Source organism: Lissotriton vulgaris, chromosome 2_1 (genome assembly GCF_964263255.1).
Source record: "Lissotriton vulgaris chromosome 2_1, aLisVul1.2, whole genome shotgun sequence".
Taxonomy (NCBI): Eukaryota; Metazoa; Chordata; class Amphibia; order Caudata; family Salamandridae; genus Lissotriton; species Lissotriton vulgaris.
Genome location: NC_141687.1, coordinates 864,665,207 through 864,691,386, shown reverse-complemented (window position 1 = coordinate 864,691,386; position 26,180 = coordinate 864,665,207). Strand labels below are relative to the sequence as shown.

The following is a 26,180-nucleotide window of genomic DNA, read 5'->3' as shown; positions in this document are numbered from 1 at the left end:
CAGGTAAGTGAGTTACCTGTTTCCAGGTAAGTACTCGACTGGTGAATTTAGGGATCTGGGCATAGAGTCAGGGGTCCCCCAGGGTCAGGTAGGTACCGTTGATTCACCCTCAGCGACACAGGGGCAGCCGGGTGCAGAGGTAGTTAGGCCCAATGTTATCCAATAAGGGGAAGGGGGCCATCTATTGGTGGCTGCTGGCTAGCAGGCCACTCGGCTGTGGGAGCTGGGCTCCTGGTCACTTTCTCAGGGCAAATGGGGAAGTAGGATAGGGCAAAGGTTGCACTGCCAGAGGCACTCGGGCGGCTGGGTGCAGGGTGCTTTTGAGCAGTCCGGCACTCAATGTTATTCAAAGGGAAAGGTAAAATGTGAACAAAGGCTGCAGACTCGGGGACAGAAATTCTTCAGGTGCGACCACTACTTCGAGAGGTAAGTTCGGATCCTGGAGAAGAGGTAGGTACACCAAAGGGAGGCACAGGGAGCCACAGGGTGCCTGGTGCAGGGGTGTCTTTGGGTGTCGGCACATCTTACCCTCGGCTGGTCGTGATTGGAGGGGTCCCTGGTTCTGAGGCTGCAGGCATTGTCTGCTTCACCAAGGAGGGTCTTTGGGCACTGGATTTTGGGTCCCAGTCACTGGGGGGATTTCCTCGGGGTCTTGGATCACTCGGGCACAGGCCGGGCTCAGCAGGTGCAGAGTGGGCAGGTCTTGAGCTTCCTGGCTGTCACCAGGGGGTGGTTGTTGAAGCAGAGCCTCTGCTTATGGGAGTCCCAGTCTTTAAGAGGGTCAAGACAGGCAGGTCCTCCTGGTGTCCCAAGTTTGCTGACCGCAGGAGTTGCCAGGATTAAGCAGGAGCCGGTTCCAGGATCGACAGGCCGGTAGGGCTGGGGCCAAGTCACTGGGTGTCGTCCTGTTGTTAGCAGCTGCACTGCGGGTCTTCTTCTTCTTGATCTTCTTTCTTCGTTTTTTTCGAGATCTGAGGAAGGAAGGTTCAGGGTTCTCCTAAATACTAAATTTAGGGGCGTTACAGGTAGGGCAAGGGCAGGGACCAATAGGTCCCTGTCCTGGGGTGGGTACACCCCCTAGCCTGCTCCTCTCCTATGGGAGGGGGCAGGAGCCTAGCTGTATTTGGGCAGGGCTCCCCATTTTCAAGATGGACGGAGCCCGGGGTCGTACTTCACCTCGCCTCTCCCACCTGAGGGGTGGGGTTGGCACAGGCTGGCACACCCCCCTTCCTGACGAAGGGTTTCCCACCAGTCTACCGGCCAGAGTGGGGGTTAGAACTGGTGGGGTCCAGTTGCTGAACACAGCAAATAGTCTGGAAAAGCTATGGCCGGAGCCCGGGGTCGTGCTTCACCTACCCTCTCCCACCTGAGGGGTGGGGTTGGCACAGGCTGGCACACCCCATTCCTGATATAGGGTTTCCCGACAGTCTTCCCCCCCAGAGTGGGGGTTAGAACTGGTGGGGGCCAGTTGCTGAGCACAGCAAATGGTCTGGTGATGCTCACAGAGGAGGCATGCCTTTGAAGCTTCCCCCTGCCCATCCTGGGGAGGAGACCTAGCACCTCACCCAGGATGTGCATTGTTGCAGGCCCAGGAGAGCAACATGTCTGCTGTGTGACAGCCTGGGCAGCCACTCAGTCCAGACGTGGATTGTAGGCTAGGTTTCAGGGGGCATCTCTAAGATGCCCTCTGGTGCATTTTACTTTACACCTCACACTGGTATTAGTGCAGATGTAATGTGATGAGCAGTTTGATGCCAAACATCTCAGTCTTCAGTGAAGCCATCATGGTGCTGTGGAGTTCCTAATGACGACCTCCCAGCACCATATACTCTTAAATGGCAGCACTGCACTTACAGTGCCCAGGAATGGCCCTGGGTACTGTAGGGAAACTGAGCTTATGCACCTGTGCCCACACCACTGGCGTAGGACACCCAGCTAGAGGGGTAACTGGGGTATGCCAGGGCAGTGGGGTTTGTGGGCATGGCACACAGGGATGTGTGCCATGTCAACTCTCTGTTTAGTTCTGTACTTAGACACTCAGCCTATAAAGGCAGTGTGTGGGTGTCAGGGTACAGGGCCACTAAGGGGTGCACAATAAGTACTGCAGCCCTTGGGGGTATCCTCTGGTCACCATTTACTAGGGGCTGATAGGTGGCCAGAGATGCCAATTGGGTTTTGTTTCAACACAGCTTTAGGGAAGGAAGACAGGCACTGGGTACCTGGTTGGCAGGAGCCCAGGGCACAGTCAGTCAAAGCACATCAGCAGTTCAGCAAAAAAGTAGGGGCATACCAATGCAAGAAAGATGGCACTTTCTCACCCTGGGGTCAAGGTAGCTGAAGCCTTTCCTGTCCTTGATGCACTGATAAGGAGGTCAGCCATATAGCCCTTGGAGTCACTCGGGTGGTTCAGGGTTCAAAATGCTGGTCCAGTCCTTCTCATTTGGGCAGGAGGACAGCAGAGTAGCAGGGCTGCAGAGTAGCAGTCCTTTTTGCAGCCGTACAGTTCTTCTGAGACTTCCAGAGGTGTACTGAAGAGTTGTATCTGATGGTCCAATATGTATACTTGGTGCAAGCTTTGAAGTATGAGAAGGTTCTGGAGGTTTCTACCCCAGAGGTATCTGGAATACCCTGTCTCCCTACCCTGGCCCCAGGTTCTCTATGAGGCACAAAAGACTAGTGTCAAACCCTTTGTGAGTGTGCTGAGCCAGAGGCTTTGTGAAGTTCAAGTGTAGTAGGTGACAGCTCAACCCCTATCAAGTCAGTGATGGTCCATCCTGCCAACATATATTCCCCCTTTGTGTCACTGTCTAGGAGCAATTCAAAAAGACAGACTGCCAGGTGCACTTAGTCATGTGACCAAGGATACCAGCTGCAGCCACCAAATGGCTGAGACAAGAAATTACCACATTTCTAAAAGTGCCATTTTCAGAATTAGGACTTAAAATCTTGACTTTATTGTTAAAGAGATTTTTAAATTAACATTCCTCAGACACCAAACTCGAGATTCCTACCTGCTCTCAATTGAAGTTATCCTTTATTAAATGTAATAAGGTAACACAATGCCATCCTATGGGAGAGGCAGGCCTTAAAGCAATATCCAACTTTTTAAATACACTGCACACTACCTTATGGGCTATTTAGGGCTTACCATAGGGGTGACACATATGTATTGAAAAAGAAGGCCTAGGCTTACTTTGACAGGTCGAAATAGCAGTTTAACATGCAGACACATGCTGCAATGGCACCACTTTAGCATGGACTCATTTGTAAAATTTGCCAATTGGGTGTAAGCCAATGCTTCCTTGTTTAAGGATATGAGCACACACATTTTAGTACTTTTTAGCAGTAGTAAAGTGCTAAGGCCAACAAAAAGGAGACCAGCGAAATAGGAGGAGCAAGGCAAAGCATTTGGGGGAAACCATCCTAAGGCTGTCAGGCCTAACAGTAAGTAACAAGGATATTGGAACCAATGGATTACATTATGTGAGTGGATGTTTTACATGTGGTTCAACATTTTTACAGTTGTTTGATTTTGTGAGAACTTCACATTTTGGACATTCTAAGAACATTAATATTTAATATTTTTCTCCTTTGATTAGAAATGTGGGTATAAAAGTGACATGGTTATCTTCACTTATCTGTGGTGTATGGGCTACATTATCTTAAAAGTGAACAACCCTATTTTAACAAAACATGTACATTTTAGTAACAACGTTATTGTGTGCTTGCCCTATATTCTATACAATTGCAGTCAATTGGTCCACAACCTCTCCCACATATATTCTACAGGTTTTTAGCAACAGGGACATCTTGCCTGTGTTAATTGTGGAGTGGGCGCGTGCAGAGTTTGGCTGGTGGTACTTATTTTTCTTTATAACAGGTATAGAGTATTTTCCTCCATGGATCTGCCAGCAGAGAATAGACTCTAAATATGTCATAGAGAATGCTGTTTTTTCAATGGCCTAGCAGTCCATTTTCATACGCACCTTTAGGGAGTTTACACTGCAAAAGTATTGAGTAGGATTAATTTATTTTGAAGAAGGGACTTAACTAGGCAGCTTCCTCAAGTCTAGGTTTTATATGTATGTCTATGTGTGTTTATTAACTTTATTATTTTGCACTTTAATACCACTTTTTCTTTTTTCTTTTATTAAGGAGCGTTGTAACACATAGTGAGGTGGAGTCAATATGTGTCTTCCACTTAATAGAGTGTACCTGAATTATTAATTTGGTACTATGACAATTAATTGATAACCCGTTGTCCGGAGAGGGAGAATGGGGGTGAATACAACTCTGTATACTAAAAAATTGTTATACAAAGTGTTGCAACACTAAGGAAAACAGAGCTTACTTCTGCCCACTGGGGCTAAATGTAAAATTCAAATCGTAAAAGTTAAACAATAACAGGAATACCTACCGGTGCCACAACGTAAGTTCAGTCAGTCATTGACAGGCTGGTATTCCGGCAGCGACTAAGTGGAGAAATCATGCACTATGCTACTTTCTTAGCTGCTGATACGACAAGGTGTCAATAAAGTTATTTGAAAAGGTGAGGATGACTGTAACATTAGACCCGTCTTACCTGACGAAAACTGCACCAATATATGTGGTAAAACTGCAGTTTGTCTTTCTTTACCATGGTTTTATAACATTTATTACCTATCAAACAAATCACTTAAGGCGATTGGATCAACTGATGGAAACTAGACCTTGAATAAACAAGACCAGCTTGTCTTTTCAAATCTAATTTTATTATCTTTATTATTCATAAGGAAAACACATTTACATTTTAGAATCTTTATTTTATAAGCAAATAAGAAAGCAGCATTTTATTTTGAAAATGAATTTTAAACTGACATTCAAGGTAAGCTCAGAAACATGAAATATTAGCAAAATAACAGTTTCCCATTCCCTAAATCTATTTCCCTGTCTATTTATCACTTCACCTGAAAAGGAAAAATCATTTAAAGTCTGCTGTCCTTACGTGCGCCAAAGGTCCATCAGCATGTCACGACACTTAGGAATCGGAAAGTAAGAGTTGTTTTCCTTGCTCATTGTGTCAGACTTTATACCTTTCTCTCTAGCTAAACTTTCTACATTTTGCATTCTTCTATAAAAATCCAAGCTTTTTATTGGCTGTCCTGTGTCAGTCCACGATAAAATTATTAGCTCATCTCCAACTCCTATTGTCTTCTACTTCCAAATATTCAGCTTCCTCAAGAAAGTAACTTTTCCTCGAGTTCTGAACATTCACTTCTTAACCTTGGCTGACAAATCGAGTTCCTGTCCTTGGGCCATCTTTTCATGAGCACGTTCAACGCGACCAAAGAACTGCTTTTTAATTCACGATGACAATGCAGCAAAAATCTTTACAGCTGCGCATGCGTAAGGAATTCACTCTGGACAAGCTTTTGCGTCTGCGTCTGCAGCTCTGTCAGCCATATTTTCCGAACCATCTTTTAGGCCTCACTTTGGAAACTATTATTAAACAATCACAAGACATCAATTATTAAAGAATTGAGACCCATTCTGTGACCCTCCCCCTTTACTAATTAATCCTGTTAATTATATCACCTAGCAGAAGCACAAATAGGCAGCATCATAATTACTTCTCCTTTTCGTACAGCAGGAACTCCATGAGCTTTTATCACAAAAGACATAACATAAGCACATAAAATAAGCACATGCCATTAATTTAACTGCCGCATTTAATACTGACAAAGACAATAGACAAGGTTGGTTTATTATTCTTTCTTTGCATTTGCAACATAGAGCACATTAGTTTATCCCGCGTGTAATGATGAATATACTCTAAAACTAAGTTGATCAGTAATTTCACCACAAGCTTTTTAATCTGGTTACTTTGTTATGAGAGATTAACTTCACAAGTTTGAACAAAATCTTGTTCTTCACCTTGCTCCATCAACTCCCTCATCTGGTGATTTCTAAATCACCAAATAATACCCAAAAATTTATATATTTTCAACCCTTGAACATGTTTTGGACTTTCTTAATATTAGTATTTCTAAACTTTAGATTCACCTGATCTTCTGCATTTCTCATATTGAGTTTTACGAAACTCTTCTAATTCTATTTCTTTTTCTTTTTCTTTTCTAAGTTTGCAAATTCTTTTCTTTTCCATCACATGTTTTCTTCTCTTGTGTATCATGCAACTAATTGTTAACAAAAGTGTCACTATAGCTATGATTATTAGAGGAAAAACTATTTTACCTATAATTGAACTACCAATCTCTTGTAACCAGTGTTTAATGACTGCAAATCTTTTACTTAAACGTTCTGAAAAACTCTCATCCTCTAAAGGTTCTACTTCAGCGTGTAATTCTGTAATGTTTTTTATATACATTTCTATATTCTGACTTTTATCAGGTATGAATGTACAGCAGTTTTGAACATGCAAAATTCCACAGACTCCACCCTCTTTTGCTAGCAGAATATCCAGTGCAAGACGATTCTGCATCACCATAGTTCTCATTGCAATAAGCTCAGTATTTACTAATTGAAATCCACTTGCATTGTCTGTTGACAATCTATCAACAATTGTGGACATTTTTCAAATTTTGTTTGCATTCAGGGTTATTCCTACTGTAGGTATTAATGCACCAAATATATCTCCCATTATTTCTGTAAAGCTTTCTCTTCTAAATCTATTCAGGTGATTGCCAATTTCAAATGAACCCTTTGCATTTCTATCCACATGAAAAATTTTTGGAAAAACTAAACCTACATAGCACGTCCCATACCAGTGTTCTGGGAGACTGTAATAAGCTTTATTCCCACAAATAAAATAAATTCCAGGAAAAATTGGATCTTTGCCTCCTTTAAATCCCCAACCCCCCCATAATACGATAAGTGTCTTCACATTGACTTGCACCAACAAAATAATTGTCAAACAAAGTATTATCTCTTCTTATACAAAATGTTCCACTAACAGGTTTATCTATATGAATTGCAACATTTTCATTTCTATCATTAAGCTTTTCATCTTCCATTTGCCAAAAGTTTGACTTAGTAGTTTCTAACATCTCATTTTGCTTGTAAAGTGCCCTTCTCTCTTCCACCATATTTAAGAATGACTTCTCTTCTGACCTCAATTTACATGTTAAATTATTTCTAAAAGTATACTCATAAGTGAGTTCACTAGTTGTTAGAAAAAATTCCCTCATCTGTTTAGCATGTTTTACTTTATTCAAGCTATCTACAACTTTTAGATTTGCAAAAATGTAATCAGTCAGAATAATAGTATTCTAAACGTCCAGTTTCATAAAACAAACTAGCTATTACACTACATGTTATACCATAAGTAAGAGGAAGCATATTATATGTAACACCTTCAGACACAGAAGTAGGTAATTTCACACAGATGTAACAATCTTTTGCATCCATCACCTTAACATATTCAGATAAAAGCCTTGAAAAGGTATTGCTAGAAAAATCTCCAACAGATCTATCCTGATGAATCCCTGGTTTATGTAAGATAATTCTATTAGTCTTATCAATATTGTCATGATTATCCACAATTTTACTAGTTATGTTAGCTTTATACATCTCTTTATCTATTCCAAAAGGAAAAATGACAGTTAAATTAACCAAACTAAAATTATCAATATTACACATATTGAAGACATTTTGCAACATCTTTTAAGAATTGAGCATCTCGAATTATCATTAGTATAAGGCATCTTTACTTTCAAACAGAAGCCTAAAAAGAAAAAGAAATAATTATAAATTGAAAATTACTAAATATACTCCCCTCTCTTTTTTTTTTGTTTTAACAGATAACTTTATTATCTAACAGCTTTTCTTCGACCTTATGTCATACATCAAATGTGTTTTCCAGCTAACACAATTTCTTCGACCTTGTGTCTCCTAACACAATTTCTTCAACCTTGTGTCACTTAATGAATAAAATCAATCATTATCACTTTCATCATCTAAATTATCTTGACTACGATTTACTTCTACTACTGGTGGAATAATTATATAGGTCCACTCAGGTGACTTATACTTCTGATTTGGCTTTATTGTTCTCTTTGGCCTGCTACTGATCACTGCTATTCTCTTTCCTGTTTGTTTTTTCTTATTTAAGTCTTCTTCTTTTTGACTTGTGATCTCATTCACTTGTTCTTTTGCTTTATTCACTAATTTAAATTTTAGACCTTCGTTTTCATTTGGCCAATTATCTCATTTTCGGTTCTGCCAAATTATATTCCACTCTCCAAGCTCTTTTCCTTAATCATTTCAATTTTGATTAATCTTCACTGTTATCTGTTTCACTTTCTGTGTTATCAGCTGATTCATTAATAATCAGTTTTATCGTGTCAGATTCTTCTTCAGATTCAGGTACTTCTTTACTCAGCAGTTTCACTTTGTTAGGAACAGCATCCTTATAGCTGGTACTTGGAATTTCTTCTACTTCTTCATCTTCTATTACTTCCAGTTCACCAGTTTTAGAATTTTCGTTCCTTCTTCCAAAGTTTCCAATCTGCTTTTCAATACTCTCCTGATCTTGATCTTGAATCACTTCTTGTTCAGTTTCCTCTTCTGCTACTTGATCTAGCAGATCTTTATCATTTTCTTCTTCAGAATCTTGTATTACAATTTCTTCATTTTCTTCATTCAATGCCTCATTTGCATTTGAATCTTCCAGATGTCGACTTTCTTGTCGATCTTCAGGATCTGGATTTCTTTCAGGTTCTTCTTCTGAATCTGAATCAGCTGTTGTATTACCTTCGTCTTCAGGATTCTCAGGTATAGGCACACTTATGGTGTGACTAGCATGAATCCATCTTTTCAATCCCTTACACTTCACTGCATTTGTTGTGACCAATATCACCTGTCTTGCCTTTTGCCACCTTGGTACTAGACAATGTCTTCTTCGATGTACTTTTGTCCTTACCCAGTCTCCTGGTAACAGATCATGAGCTTGTTCTTTTTCTTTTGAAAATACTTCAGTTCCTACCTGATGGAACACAGAAGTCACCACGTCAGATAGATTTTTGCAGTAATCCATAATGACGCTATCATTAATGCTCAACAGTTTATCAACTGGAACAAATGCTTGCCTCATGACCCTTCCCATTAGAATCTCGTGGGGGCTCAATCCTGTTTTTCTATCTGGAATGCTTCTCAAAGTCATCAAAACAAGTGGAAGTGCATCTGTCCACTTCATTCCTGTTGCTAAGCACATTTTAGCTATTCTGTTTTTTATTGTACCATTCACTTGCTCAACAACACCTGATGCTTCTGGTCTGTAAGCACAATGTAATTTTTGCTTTATATCCAGTGCGTCACAAATCAATTTTAACAATCTGTTTTCAAAATGTGTGCCACGATCTGTCTTGATCCACACTGGAAATTCATACCTTGGTATGATTTCTCTCAAAAGCAATTTTGCCACAGTAATTGAATCATTGTGACGTGTTGGAAATGCTTCCACCCATCTTGAAAACAAACAGATTATCACCAAAACATATCTGAGTTTGTTGTGAGGTGGCATTTCAATGAAGTCAAGCTGTATTCTGGTAAATGGACCACCCTCCTGTCCTATGGTTCCCATGCTTACAACAGTTTTTCTGTTTGGGTTGATATGTTGGCAGATAAGACATCTTTGACAAAATGATTCTGCAATTATTCTGAATTTTGGATTGTACCATATCTGCCTAAATAATCTAATCATTGAGTCTCTTCCAATATGTCCTGGACCATGATACATGCGTGCCATATCAGAAATCATACTGTATGGCATTACTGCTCTGTCATCTTTGTAAACCCAAATCTCATCTTCTTCTCTTTGTCTGCATCCTGCTTTAACCATGTGTCTTTTTCCTCATCACTCGCCTCATCTTGTAACTGTTTTACTCCTTGCCAAGTCTCAACTACAGATATTAGCATAAGTGAGTTCAAAACATGTTCATTGTCTTTTTTCCGATTGACTGACACATTATGTTTTGCACAAAATTTTGCTATAGAATCAGCATATGAGTTTCCTTTTGTTACGTGATCCTCTCCTTTCTTATGTGCTGTGCATTTAACTACTGCAATTTTTTCTGGTAATTGAATTCCATCGATCAATCTTTTGATCAACTGAGCATTTCTTATTAGTGATCCCGCAGAAGTTAAATAACCTCTTTGAGACCAGAGCTGGCCATAGTCTTGGACTACACCATAACCATACTGACTATCAGTCACTATGGTAATTTTCTGATCTTTTCCCAATTCACATGCACGAATCAAAGCAATTAATTCCGCTACTTGAGCTGAACGAATTCCTTTGAGACTGGAAGCTTCAATCACATCTGCAACTGTGCACACCGAATATGCTGCACTCAGAACACCTTCATCTGTTCTTAAGCATGAACCATCAACAAACAAAACATAATCTGATTCAGGCAACAGGACATCTTTAATATCTTGTCTCGGTTTTGTGCAATATTCTAATACGTCCAGGCATTCATGATCAACTTCATCCTTGATTTCTGTTTCAGTAGTGTCAGGCAATAATGTGGAAGGATTTAAATTCACACATCTCGCAATTGAAACATTGTCTGATCCAAGAATAACCTTTTCATATTTTGTTAGCCTATTGCTTGTCAAATGTTGTGTTTTGCTTCTAGTGAGGAGAATTTCAACTGAGTGTGGTACATATACTTTTACAGGAAATCCCATTATTATTCCTTCACTTTGTTCCAAACTTACACTTGTTGCAGCCACTGCTTTTAAGTAACCTGGTAATGCTTTTGCAACAGGATCAAGAACAGCTGAGAAATATGCTATTGGATTTCTCAGTCTTCCATGTCTTTGAATCAGAACTGATAATGCACAACCTTCTCTTTCACTGCAATACAGCTCAAATTCTTTTTCATAATCAGGCATTCCTAATGCTGGAGCTTCACACAAACTTTTCTTTAACTGTTCAAAAGCTTCCAATTCAGTTTTTGTTAAGCTAATCGGATCTTTTATGTCTGCTTTTGTCAGTCTCTGCAGTGGTTTTGCAATTACTGAAAATCCACTAATCCATTGGCGACAATAACCTACCATTCCTAGAAACATTCTAACCTGTCTCTGTGTTTTTGGAGGTTGCATTGCTTGAATCATTTTTATCCTTTCTGTTGTCACTTGTCTGATTCCCTTTGCAATTCTGTGACCAAGATATTTCACTTCTTGTTTGCAAAACTGTAATTTTGCAGGAGATACTTTATGTCCCTCATCTGCCAGATGATTTAAAAGAGTAATGGTATCTGTTACACAATTATCTCTTGTTTTTGCAGCTACAAGGAGATCATCAATATACTGCACTAACATAGATTTTCCAGGTAAATCCAGATTTTCCAAAGATTTCTTTAACAACCGATTAAAAATAGATGGACTTTCGGTGTACCCTTGAGGGATTCTACACCATGCCAAGATACGCTCTTTGAACCGTAACGTAAAAATTTGTTGGCTTTCTGGATGCAATGGAACAGTAAAGAATGCGTTACATAAATCAATAACTGTATACCATTCTGCATCATGCAGAATCTGATATAAAATTACTGCTGGGTTTGGCACAACTGAGCAACATGGAACAACAATTTTATTAACCTTTCTCAGGTCCTGAACAATTCTAAAAGTTCCGTTTGGCTTCTTAATTCCCATAATCGGTGAATTACATGAGTTACTCTCGATTTCTTTTAGAACACCTTGTTTTATGAATTTGTCTATTACAGGAATAACTCCTTCAATCACTTCTGCTTTCATTTTATACTGAGGAATGTTTGGATAATCTGCTCCTTGTTTTACCGATATTTGTACTGGATCTAGGCTTTTCATCAAACCCATTTCATCTCCAGTGAAATCCCAAATTTTTACATTCACCGTGTCTTTTAATTCTTCAGGTAAATTATTTTTATCAAACACAGGAAATAATTTACTTTCTTCTGCCTCAACCATTGATATTGTTAATTTGTAAAGCCCATCTTCTTCTGGAGTTTGAATCTCTATACCATCCGGTGAGCAATATATTGCGCAGTTCATTTTACAAAGAATATCCCTACCTAATAGAATCACAGGACTGCTATCACAAACTACAAATCTGTGCATGTCTTTAAATTTTCCTATCTCAACTTCAACTGGTTCAGTTAAATCTGTTTTGATTTGCTGATTTGCTACACCTACTACTTGGATCTTTTCTCCAGAGAGAGGAAGGTTTTCTATTTCCACTGATCTAACAGTAGAACGGGTAGCACCTGTATCAACTAGAAAAGTAATTTCTACATCATTCACTTTACCATTTACAAATGGACCAGATTGATCTGCCTCAAGAGTGGCTCCAAGCACGCACTCTTCCTCCTCTCTCAGGCACTGTCAGAAGTAATCCTCAGATTCACTCCCTCCATCTTCTTTCATCCAATATTGTTGGGACACATTCAGCACATTCACTCTCGGTGATCTGTTTACCTGTTCACCTCCGCTGAATCCTGTTTCTGTATTGTATCTCTGCAAATTTACACAGTTTGGAAGTGGCGGTTGTGGTAACTGACTTTGCTGAATCACTACCTGTCGCTGTAGCTGTTGCTGCTCATTTATCTCATTCTGCATCTGTGGATTTAATGATGCATTTTTTTAAAAAGGTTCTGGGCGGATTCTTACACTCGCGCTTCCAGTGTCCAATTTCGCCACAATTAAAACATGGGAGTTTCTGTTTCAACTCTTCTATATTTCCCATCAATTTTGGATTATTATAATTACCTTTGAATTTCCCTTGATTCTTATCAACATTTTTATTTCCTAAAGTTGCTATTGGTTGTTCAGCCACTTTCACCTGTGCCCATATTGCTTTTTCTTTCAGCTTCTTTTGTTCAGCATCTATTTCATCACTGCAGTATTTTGCTTTTCTCAGAATATCATCGACTGTGTGTGATTGCCAGCCAACTTTTCCAGTTCTTACCATTTCACTAATTTCAGGCCATATACAAATCTGTATATGAAATGGCTCATATCCTTTTCACTTAAATGCTCATAACTACTGTATTGTTTAAATACCAGCAGTAATCTTTCATAAAATGAATGCACTGATTCTTTTGATTCTTGAATTGTTCTATCTATTTTAACCCAATCTATCTCTTTTGGGGGAATGTTGTTTTTCAAAAACATAATCACTTTCTTCGTATTTTCTCATTACCTCTGGAGAAGGAGCACCTGTTACTTTATCTCGTTCATATTCTTCACTAGGCCAGCCTATAGTAGTTTTACATTCTGTCCAAAGGTCTGATGGGACAACTATGTCAAATAATCCATCAAGATCGACCCACAAAACTTTTTAAACTTTCACAAATCTTTCTACCTGTCGATACCATTCTACAGGGTTTTCTCTTAATCTGGGAAAATCATTTGTGAACAGCAAAATGTCCTGTCTTGTCCAAGTGACATTCACATAGCCTCCTCCTGCTATTTCTCTCATTGGATACTCATTTGCTACTCTTTCCTTTTCTCTGACAGGAAAAGCTGAAACGTGTTCCGTCTTCAACTCTTTTCTTTGTCCATTTTGCTCTCCATTAACTTAATTCACCCCATTTTCTCAAAATCACAATTAGATCTTTTATATGAGTAATTCTTCCTGAAGTATTCATATTTTCAATGTCTTTTTCAGAGAAATCCACTCTATAATTTTTCTGCAAATTCTTCTGTTTGTTTAAATCTACTTCAAATTCAGCAGCTATATCTTCCAATTGATCATATTTGTTTTTCGTTTTCCATGTATGCTTTTACAAATAAATAATAATTCATCATCCTGATATGCCTTCAAACTGTCAGTTCCAATTGTACCGATTATTAATTCCTCTAAATCTGCCTTCAATTTTCCAACATCAAGTACTTTACATTCTGGGGTTTGTGTTAAATCTATTTTGCTCAGACTCTTTTCCGGAGATCCAGAGTCAGAATCCACACCAGTTGGAGTTTTACATGACAAACTTTGATTAAAAGTTAAGTCAGGCATCATTAGTTTCTCTCGATGTAATTCAGACAAATCCGAATAAAAATTTTCAGTCACTTTCTGTATTTCTGAATTTAATGGAACAGTTAAAGCTGAATGCCTAATTTCTTTTTGATCAAATACTGGAAGAACAAGTCCAATCGTTACAGGCACTGTTACTGCTTCCATGCTTTTAGTTAACTGCTGTATTAATTAATTCGCAGAACGAATATATTCTGAAGTATTTGGTAATTCCTCATACCTTTCTGTTCTATTTCCATTTCTTGGGATTTCGTTTCTTTGAAAATTTCCATTTTTTGGGGTTTCATTTCTTTGATCTGGAGTTTCAGTAAAATTACTATTTTCTCCTGATATATTTGAACTATGTCCTGTTTCTACTCTTTCTGGTGTGTTTTTATTATTCTGGTTTGTTTTAGGAGATGTCTCATCAATTATTTCCCTTTGTGGGGCACTTGGAGAAGTCCATGTACAAACTGGTTGATAAGGTGGCGGTTTTTTAATATAAATATCTTCTAATACCGCATCTTCTAAATCACTTTCTTCACTAATATTATTTTTCTTTTGGGTATGCTTTTTTCCAGTTACCTCATCAATTAATCTCACTGGGTACAAGCCATCACACATGTCTGCGCTTCTCCATTGAAGCATTCTGTCCTGATGTGTTTCTCTATCAAGACCTAATCTTGTTCCCCTTTGTATTCCACTACTCTCTCGTTGTAATTCATGCATTTTGTCTTCCCATTCAACTAAGGCTTCAAATTGAGTAGGTCTAGGCTTTGGTACAAGTTTCATCATTCTTTCTCCTAAATTTTTCAAAACCGCTATGTTAAATGATCCGTCTTCTGGCCATGCTAACACACCATCATCCTCAGTATACTCATCCAATTCTCAATCCAAAGACAAGTATGATAACCATATTCACCTAACATATAAGCTGCAGGTGTTTTATACTTATGAATTAATTTTCCACCTCGCGTTGCAATTTTCTTGTCAGGTTTCATTTTATTTTTCAATTTCTGAAACCATGAAAGTTTCTTTTTCTCCTTCATGTAATAATAATCCATGTTTTTAAACAATTTCCCTTACTTCAGAAAAGATCGTAACAACTTCCTTGTTATTCTGCTACACCAACCAATCCGTGCGCAAAACTTACCAACAAACCAATCAGGTTAAGCTTCGTCACTATTCTGCTCAACCAATAGAATTACTGTTTTTCAGGATGATCAAATTAGCTGTAAACTTGCCTAGTCACATGAACCAATCTGTGCGTGAATACTGTGACATATGTTAGCCAATCACAGCGCGACTCTTGTGATGTATGCTACCGCTGCAGCTACTCTGTCTCTCACTTCACTCCTTAAACTGACCCTTCCTTTACAAAAAAAAATTTTTCACAGCGCCATATTTACAAAACTTTCAATTGAATTCAGTTAATACCTCCACAAAAACAAACCATTTGTCTGTTTCTCTAAAATAAAGTGATAGCTTTTCCAACCATTCAAGTATTCTTTTTACATGAAATAGAGGTCGCTAATTTTCACCGAATATTTAAATTTGTCGATAAAGTAAGGCTACTTTACCCTTCTAGCAGGTATTAACGAACTCGTTTCTCTCTAAATACACATACAGAGATTTTTTACACCTCCTTAGAGACAATTTAGAGATTAACTCGATCGTACATTACAAATTCATTTACGCACATACATATGGATAAAATCCCTAGCCATACATACATAATCTTTAGTAGGACTTTAACCCACAAATAGAAATCGTCACTTGCCAGTAAGATAGACGACGCTTCCTTACCCTTCACTCAAGCTTAGATAAATTCTACTACTCTTTTCACAGTGAGTTTTAAAACAGGACAGAAGTCCCTATACTTGAGAGCTACAATTTCATAGACAATCTTCACTATACATTCTACCTTACACACCTAAAACCCCTAAGCTTGTGTTGTACGACCACAACACTTGTGAAATATGACAATACCACTATTTTGAAACAGAAAAAATGCACTGTGTAACTTCATTTGTCACACTACTTATGCCGGCACAAACCAGGAATTTTCACACTGCTGGAAAAAACCTTTCTACTACATATAACAACTTTACAAACTTAACATGTTTTAGACATTAATCCTATATGTTACCATGTAACATGCTAGTTACCATCGTGACCGTACCTCTGCTACCAAGTAATTGATCCAGCGCTCTGTTTGAAAAACTGTCTAACAAACGCTACCTATCACCTCAATACTCACCATTAAACATCAGACACATATTCAGGCCCATAAAACCAATGAGACAATTTTTGAGCAACTGAAACTGGTGATTTGATTAATAAATCTATTCCCATAATATTTACATTATTATATACAACGGCAGTTTGTCTTTCTTTACCCTGGTTTTATAACATGCATTACCTATTAAACAAATCACTTAAGGCGATTGGATCAACTGATGGAAACTAGACCATGAATAAACAAGACCAGCTTGTCTTTTCAAATCGTATTTTATTATCTTTATTATTCATAAGGAAAAAACATTTACATTTTAGAATCTTTATTTTATAAGCAAATCAGAAAGCAGCATTTTATTTATAAAATGAATTTTAAACTGACATTCAAGGTAAGCTCAGAAACATGAAATATTAGCAAAATAACAGTTTCCCATTCCCTAAATCTATTTTCCTGTCTATTTCTCACTTCACCTGAAAAGGAAAAATCATTTAAAGTCTGCTGTCCTTACATGCGCCAAAGGTCCATCAGCATGTCACGAGACTCAGGAATCGGAAAGTAAGAGTTTTTTTCCTTGCTCATTGTGTCAGACTTTATACCTTTATCTCTAGCTAAACTTTCTAAATTTTGCATTCTTCTATAAAAATCCGAGCTTTTCATTGGCTGTCCTGTGTCAGTCCACGATAAAATTATTAGCTCATCTCCGACTCTTGACCAAGTCCAGGCTTCACATAAGCCCTATTGTCTTCTACTTCCAAATATTCAGCTTCCTCAAGAAAGTAACTTTTCCTCGAGTTCTGAACGTTCACTTCCTAACCTTGGCTGACAAATCGAGTTCCTGTCCTTGGGCCATCTTTTCATGAGCACGTTCAACGCGACCAAAGAACTGCTCTTTAATTCACGATGACAATGCAGCAAAAATCTTCACAGCTGCGCATGCATAAGGAATTCACTCTGGACAAGCTTTTGCGTCTGCAGCTCTGTCAGCCATATTTTCCGAACCATCTTTTAGGCCTCACTTTGGAAACTATTATTAAACAAACACAAGACATCAATTAATTAAAGAATTGAGACCCATTATGTTACCCTCCCCCTTTACCATTTAATCCTGTTAATTATATTACCTAGCAGAAGCATAAATAGGCAGCATCATAATTACTTCTCCTTTTTGTACAGCAGGAACTCCATGAGCTTTTATCACAAAAGACATAACATAAGCACATAAAATAAGCACATGCCATTAATTTAACTGCCGCATTTAATACTGACAAAGACAATAGACAAGGTTGGTTTATTATTCTTTCTTTGCATTTGCAACATAGAGCACATTAGTTTATCCCGCTTGTAATGATGAATATACTCTAAAACTAAGTTGATTAATAATTTCACCACAAGCTTTTCAATCTGGTTACTTTGTTATGAGAGATTAACTTCACAAGTTTGAACAAAATCTTGTTCTTCACCTTGCTCTATCATGCTAAGAGGTTTCCTAAACTTGAAAACTTAAATTTATGGTGGCGACACTGGCAATCGTAATTTAAAATGTTAAACATTTGCATAATGTGTTATGTTTAAGAGCTGGTCAGCCGAGAAAACTACAAGTCTGTCTTCTTGTACACTTATTTTGTAGTCATGTCACATGATGTTTATAATGTGCACAGCGGTTAAAAATGGACACTTTAGAACGTAAAACTTTGGTGAACAAGCCTGCTGGTCAGGCGAAACGTGTTCGAAGAGCTGACTTAATAAATTATTTTGGCCAGCACAAGGTGTCCTCAACTCGTTTGATGCTTGCGCCACATGAGAGCTGAATCTATGAGGACCTGACTACGGAGGTCTTTTTTTAGAGGACACACCCGCTGTTTGGGCGGCAGCGGCGTTTACCGGAGTAAGGAGGCTTGATATATATATATATATATATATATGCACACATTTGGAATTTTTCTTAGTAGACCATATACCTTGTTTAATTATACTTTTGTATATATGGCTTTACATCGGAGACTTGATTTTGAAAGATGTGCAGTATTTGAATCACAGTTTTTGTCATTATTTGACATTTGTATGTATTAGTTTTAATAAGAGTGCTTGCCTCATGTGTGATCGCACTTGCTATGTAAGTTAACTGTTTTGTTTCCTATTGAAATGGGAGTGAGACTCCCTCATATTTTTCTTATCTCGTGTTCAAATGGTCACTAAGACTGACTTAGTACAATTTGTGTTATAACAGAAGACGTTGCTAAATGCATCGACTAGTTAAAGATCTTGAGGAATAGCTGGCCTTGGGTTGCATAGATGCCAAACGTTTAACAAAAATATGTATTATAAGACTCAATGGTATATTCACAGAACTATTTAATAGATCCCAAACTGGTTTTGCAAAGAGAAGGAAGGATGCAGACAACATCAGATGGCTAAAAAACATCATACAATAAAAGAGCAATAGGTTGGAGGATTATGCTGTGAATTGTCTAAACGCTGAGCGTTTAACATCAACGGAAAAACCTAGAAGTAAGGAAAGGAAGAAACTTTAGCTCGAATTTCTGCTGGAATATCAAAACTTTTACAAAGGATCAAATCTAACATTAACAAAAAGGGGATTTTATAATAAAAGATAACATATGTAAGGACAACCAAATATGGAACCCGCTCTCTCCTTTTACGCTCCTTCTGGCTCTTGGGCCCTTTGGCATCTGATGCACTCTGGCATCAGAAAGGGGTTTAGAAACTCGATGATCACTTATTCAGACTAGAGATGATCTGCTGCTTGCTCTCTCCAACCAAGATCTGTTGCTCACGTTTTTGATCTAGTCTAGTGAATGATTTTAGTGAGATCTCATTCTGAAGTTATATATTGTTTTTCATCAGTATTATACCTGCTTTTGTAAAACATTTCCCCATGGCTCTAGTTGTACAATAGCATCGTGCTAGGAATCGGCACGATCTAGGACCCAGACAAAATAATTCTGATGTCCCCTCCTTCTTTTGGGACAAAATATTTCTCATGTGCACCAACAATGGTCATATTGTTCGTCATGGGTGTTTTTTTCTGTTTTCACATACGTTCTGACGGGAACACTATCTGTCTGAGCAGAATGTTTGTCAGAGCAATGAACATGGAATTTCAAGCATAATGGCTGTAGTTCAATATATATTAAGGTTAGCGTTGGTCGAAGGGCCTGCAAGCTCTGGCCTCCCACTTATGAGATCAGACACAACTCATGCGAGGAAGGCCTCCATGTCACACTACTTGTGTTTCTCATAAACAAATCTGCAAAGTGTCTGAGAACTAAGAAGACAATGGCCCTAATGCATGCATAAAGAGCTTTACCTCTTTGGGTGGGGATGTTTCGTATTTTTCCAGCCAGGGAGTGTTAGGCTTCGACTGAGCCTATGAAGCACTCCAAAGGGCAGCGGTTTCCAACAATGAAGCAGCTAAGGGCCACCTTACAAAACCTGGTGGTTGCCAGACCTCGAATTGGGGTGACAGAACATGTTTGACTCTGTCAGTCTTTTATCATGAGATCTTTGTGACAAGGCCACCTGGTGTGAATATATCAAACTTCACCCACATTATAGCTGTCTGGAAACCATGTTCTTATAAGCAAGTGTACTTTGAAAAATACTGTAAAAATGCAGCTGTTTACTGATCTAGCTGTTTTGGTTACATTACTCACTGAAAACATTACACATTTGCATTTGTTCCATGTATTTCTACCCTAGTATTCAGCATCTTGGTGTCTCAACAGCCACAAACAGTTTTCAAACCTAAAAGAGGTAATGTACCCTGGGTCAAAAATCAAACATAACCAACTGTATCTGTGCCTTCTTTACAGAATTACTGACATTGTGCAGAGGCGTCAGATATCCACTGCTGCATTGATGGGGTTCGTGGAATCGCTCTGCATGTACCAAAACTACTACTTGGCGGAGCCAGAGGCAGCTCAGGAATTTCTGCAAAAGCTTCAAGGAAAGTAAGTATCCTGGATCCTCTAAAATCAGATGATGAACACTCTCAAGGAAGCCTTATGTTTTCCTAAACGCACATCACATTGTGGCCTTCAAGCAGCAGAGATGCTAAATCCATTCAAGTCAGCATCCGTGACACCGTTTGATGATAAAGCACTATTTTTGCATGTACAGAAACCATACAAGCCAACATTTGGAATGCAGGAAGAGGGAGCTTTTAGAAAAATAATTGGGATGGGGCTTATTTTCCTCACTAACCTGAATTGTAATGCGGGCAGTTGCAGGTGGGAAAAAACGGAATTAAATATATTTCTGGATATAATGATCGGGAGCCTCCCGCCTGGACCGGGTCCGTTGACACGCATGAGAAACCTAATTATTTACCAGGGCCATAGTCACTGAGTGGTCGGAATGGTCCAGCGGGACAGTGTCAGCTGACCTCTTTGTGAGCCCCCCTAAAAAACACAGGCTTTAGCTGTCTTTCCTATTTCTTTAGCTGGTCACATTATTATTTTAGTTTGTTCGCGCCTGCTGCGTCTTGAATAGGGCCCGAGACCGGATCAGGGTTCCGGAGTAGTCTTGCAAGGGAGTGAAGGAGGGGGCAGTCAAGCTGCATGGCCAGTTACTTTTGGTGTGAAAAAGGAAAATAAACTAAATAAAAAATGAAGAAGAAGGGCTGTGGGGTGTGCCCTCATGACTCAACTCTGTTAGGCGGGATGGTGTCTCCAATAATGACTGACTACGTGATGGTGTTGAAAAGGCCGCTTTAATGAAACCGGTCCCAAACTTTAATAACAAACCTTAGCTCTAAACCTTACATACTAAATGAGTGTCCTCACTATAGATTTCATAACTATCCAACCCCCGCTCCTCTAAGCAACCCTTCCTAATGCCACCAACCAAAATCCAATCACAGCTCTCCCCACCCAAACTACCCGCTACCAGATCCTGTGCATACCGCACTGATGCCATCGAATTACGTTCATAAACTTCCTCCCGAAACTTTAAATTGATGAATCATCTCTGCCAAAACACTCCGTATTTTCATCACGTGCAGGTCAATACCAACAAAAGACGAATGGACCCGTAATCTCTAAAAGACTCAAGACCCTCATATTCAATATCGCAGTGTTCCCAAAATATTAAGCCTCCCACTTTGCAGAACTTCCTCAACTCTCTGTTACCTTTTCTGCGAGCTCTATCTATTGCCCCAGATTTCTGAGCTCCACACCAAACTCTTCTTGCCATTAATCCTGTCAAAATCACTGTTGTGCCAAACCAAGCTCCTTTTATACACAGTAAATCCTGCTTCATACATTTCACCGGCACCAATCCCTTTAATTTGACTAAATAATTTTCTCCTAGGTGCAAAATTAGGACGTCGGGCAGCCCATCACAAAAAGATTTAGCTCTGGCAACAGTTTGTGCCATGTGATGCCTCCTTTGCCAAACCATTTTAGCTGAACCACCGTATCAGGCAGCCACAATTGTCGGCCTACTCTCCTGTTCTCGACATGTCTCACTGCCCACTTTACAAAGAAGTGGCCACAGATCCAAACCTCAATGTGGCCTCTCCTCGAGCCTGCAATGCAACCTAGGAGAAAATAATTCATGTTAATGGTAATCATGCAAAACCCAGCAGGTTGCAAATAGCTCTGGTAACAATTTGACCGCCAACGTTCCACATGCCTGATTACCACCACAGCCCAACCCCTTCATACTGCTTCCATCGCCATCTGAATCCTGAAAGAATGAGACCCAAATTCCTGAGGAGAGTACCCAAGAACCAAAAGCACTTTGCTCAAAACTCGCCATAGTCTGTAAGAATAACTCATTATCCAATTGCCCCCAAACCTCCTCCTCCTCCTCCTCCTCCGCGAAGCAAACCCTGAACTACTCAACGTACCTTCTACCTGCCACGCCATGGACTCAGCTTTCACAAAAAAACTGCCCCTGAATGGTTAATAATGACTTTGAGATGCCTCTTCCTGAAATCGAGGTGTGTACTGGTAGTGCAGAAAGTTAAAAAAGAAACCATAGAACTATGAGTTTCTGCAGCAGCAGCATTTTCCACATAATTATCAGTTTACTGCATTTGCTACATAATCTGCAGATTTCAACAAAAAAAACTTGATTCTAGCTCAAACGGAACAAAAGTTACTTAAAGCGTGACAAAGTGTTCCGGAGCAGTGGAAGACCCTTTGCATAGATTGACTGGTAATCTTGTAGTTGCCTCATGCTGTATTTGGGTGCTACACTGGTACTAATACAGTGAAATATTTCCCCTGACAGCATTACCATGAACTAAAATGACAAAATAAAGAAGTAATGCTAACCACAAAATGTGGCGCATTGTGCCGTATAATTTACCTATTTTTGCTGCATAATTTAGTCAAACCTGCCACATAATGTTGTACTCTTCTGTTAAATAATTCCAGTGGATCTGCTTAAAGCTTTATGGTGGCAAAGATCTATTCTTTTTAAGATATAATGTAAAGGAGATATCAGCTGGGATCTGGAATAGTGGAGACCTTACAAAAATGTCTGCATTAGATACAGTTTGATTACTTATTAATAAAAAGTATGTTTTGTAAGAACTTGTTTTATCTCAATCACTGCATCATTTTGCAGCAGCCGAGCTTAGAGTATGTAAATACTGCTTTAAAATAATGACTTACATATTCACAGTGATTTCTGCCACAGGCTGGGATCTCATAGCACTTTAAACAGGGGCTTTGGAATTATGCGGCAGGAGAAGGTCAAATTATGCATCAAGAAAATGTAAATTGTGCTGCATATTTTGTGATAGCATTACTGCACTATTTTTCTATTTTTACACTTGTTAACATTGTCCTGGCCTTTATTGCCCCTCATAAGTACCACATTAACACCCCCATATAGCAATAAGCAACAGAAAGGGGACCAGTCAACCTTTAGAAAGGGCCTTCCACTGTGAAGTATCATGTGTTGCTGCATTTTTTAATCTACACATTATGCAGCAGAAAATGGATTATGTGACAAATGCGGGAAGTGCGATGAGTGCAAGGTGAGTGTGAAAGTGAAGGGTGAGAATGAGGAGTGAGTTGTCTGAATCCAGGGTGAATTCCCAGACACTTGAAATTAATAAGCATGTTATTGACGGGGCGTAAGGTTTCAGATATAAGTTAAACTATTGCTATTATGGAATTAATCAGGGAATCGAGGGTGAAGGAAATAAATAACGTGATGATACTCCAACAAACTTCCAGTCTTATGATTAGGGTTGCAAGCTCATTATTTTGATGTTGCAGACGGTACAAAAATAATCAGTCAACTAAAGCCCTATTTTCAGCACTTATCATTGCGTACTTCGAAAAGCACTTTTAAATGCGTTCTAGGGCTGCCTGAATGTTTCATGATTGAAAATAAAAGGAACAGACAGAAAGTCAAATTACAAATGAATACATACTTCTTTAATTAAGACCCTATTTAGTGTCAAAGCAAAGTCTTTGCAGGCTCTTTAAACATACATAGCTGGCATTTTTTCTATTGGCAACCCTTTTTTATATTCCTTTTCATAAAATACATTTTCACACTACGGCAGTAAATTTAAAATACAAATGTAAGGAATAGGTGGAGTTGGGGGCCCAGGGGAAACTGGAAAACGAGAAAAAAAGTAAGCCTTGGTAACCAGTTTCCAAAGGTATGCAGAATGGTCTTTAAAGACCTGTGAAAAACTCGGATGTGCTGGAGTCTTAATAAGACTCCAGACACTGCCCAACCAAGCCCCTAGGACCACACCCACTGACCTCTGGCCCCACAGCACTCTGAGGGCTTCGGAGTAAATGAAGGCAGCCTGGGAATGCAGCAAATAAACATTGCTGCACTTCCAGGCATCTTCATTTACATGTGCTTGCAGAGGCCTTTGTGTCCCCCTGGGAACCCATCCACACCCCAAAGGGGGGTGCGCCCCACAGTTTGAAGACCTGTGTTCTAGGGCCTTACTAATGCCCATGTAGGCCAACCATTTTTGCCTCACTTCCTTACTCTCTTTCTTCTCCTCTGGGTCTTGATTTCACTCATGGCTAGTGGTACCCCATACTCCTACGTCATAAGCTGACCCCACCCACTTACTTCTCTAGATTCTTGTCTGTTTCCATACCTATGCCCTGATCCTGCACATTCCTACCTTTTGATAAACGGAGTCCAGAGTCCCCCGGAGTTTGGGTTGCTGTCTCCATTGGCTGCATCCCGATCTCAGTGCCCGTCACTCTAGACACCTTACCTGGCCTCAAGGTCAGGGCCCGGATCAAAGCTGTTCTTCCTGATGTCAAGGTCATCTTATAGCTGACACTGTTTGTCCTGGTACCTCTGCCGCTGATTGAAAAACACTAAAACTACCCCTCCGGTTATTGGCACTCTGAGCCTGTAACGCATCCTGGGGGCCTCCCACATTCATCCTCACCCCCATCACCATCAGCAATCTCCCTTTTATCCAATTCATCCTCTACATAATTCAAATCCCATTCTGTCTCCTCACACCTTCCACCAGCCTCCGCACTCGTGCCAGGTGCCTCACAACCTCCTACACCTCCATCACCACACTGTGAAATGTATAAGCCCTGTGAATCATCGAACTCCTGCAAAGTTGGCATATAATCCAGTCCTTGCCCCTCCAATGATTGGTCCAACGCCATTCCAGAGCCAGCCACACAGACGCGCTCACTACTTTAAGACTGGGGTTACCAGGCCACACGAGAGCCTCCCGGCTCATTGGATATGACCGCTTCCGATGACCCTGCCTCAAACCCCTGATTGATGCTAACAGGTCCCTGCACAACCTGCTCAATACCACTCAGGCCCCCTCGTAACACCATGCTCACCTGTCTGGACCTTCATCCAAAAAAGCCCCCTGTCCCAACCATATAACAGAACGCACCACCGGTGCCTGGAATGGCATCATGATATCACCTCGTACACAAAGGAGCTAAAGGGGTAGAAAACAGGTCACCCCCCACTCAAAATCTCAGGTACAAACTGGGAAGGGAAAATTAAGGAAGGGAGGAAGAGACCTGAGAGGGTGCACCAATGTCCTTAGTAGAGTGCCAGGGGCGCACTGAGTGCATTGGGAGTGTTATGAGCCATGCATGGTTTTCCAATTAAAGAACAGGTTCTTCTGGTAATTCTAGGTGTTATGGGCATGCTTCTGGGGGGACGCAGAGGTTCCTGGTCAGTTGGGGGAAGGGATGTTACAAGCCGGTGATATAATGATTTCTGGCACAAACTGGGACCTGTTGACACGGTGAGTCTAATCCTCAAAATCTTTACCAACAATGAAAATATTTGTTGGGGCAGCGACTACCAATATGCCGTCGGTGCCTACTAGACCTGGGTCACCACATTCAAAGAATAAAACCTGGTTAAAAAAGGTGCGCTGTATTCCCCACTGTCATACTCCCTCCTCTCAACCCTCCACTCCTATGAAGAACTACTTCAAGTGAGTGAAGAGGAAAGAAGGAGAGAAAAATGTGTTAAAAGGGATGGTGGAGCCTCACGGGAGTAACACCATGGAGGCCAGCAGGATGATACTCACCTGCTACCTAGGTTCTCATCATCAGCGTCCACCACTCCAAACAGAAATTGTGATAGTGCACAAAAAAAGAAAAAGAAAACTGGTGCTAGGATGTCAAAACCTGCCTGTACATCAAGACAAGTCTGGTGTACCGCAGGTCTAGACCCAAAGAAAGGACTTAATACACCAAATCCTTTGATGCATCTATCCTTATTTAAAATCGAGCTAGACCCCACTGGCTAATGGACCATTATTCTGTGCTGTGTGTCTGCTCATATAAAAGCCAACATGTTTCATTGCCCATGGATGACTCATGGCAATTTCTTCAGGGCGTGGGTCTGTCACTCCACCCTGCACCGATAATCTTATTTCGTTAGTGTTCCTGCAGAAGACTTAAGTGGAAATCAGTGCAACACCATCTGTAGGCACTC

At 39.9% G+C, this 26,180-nt stretch overlaps 1 protein-coding gene across 1 annotated transcript in view; it reads left to right on the top strand.

Annotated features, from left to right (window-relative positions):
- LOC147731312 (putative methyltransferase DDB_G0268948) overlaps positions 1–26,180 on the top strand; it is a 395,842-nt gene that overhangs the window by 358,544 nt on the left and 11,118 nt on the right. Inside the window, exon 6 of the mRNA XM_086958722.1 lies at positions 20,066–20,203. Coding sequence (XP_086814848.1) covers positions 20,066–20,203 — 138 coding nt within the window. The remainder of the gene's footprint in view (positions 1–20,065; positions 20,204–26,180) is intronic.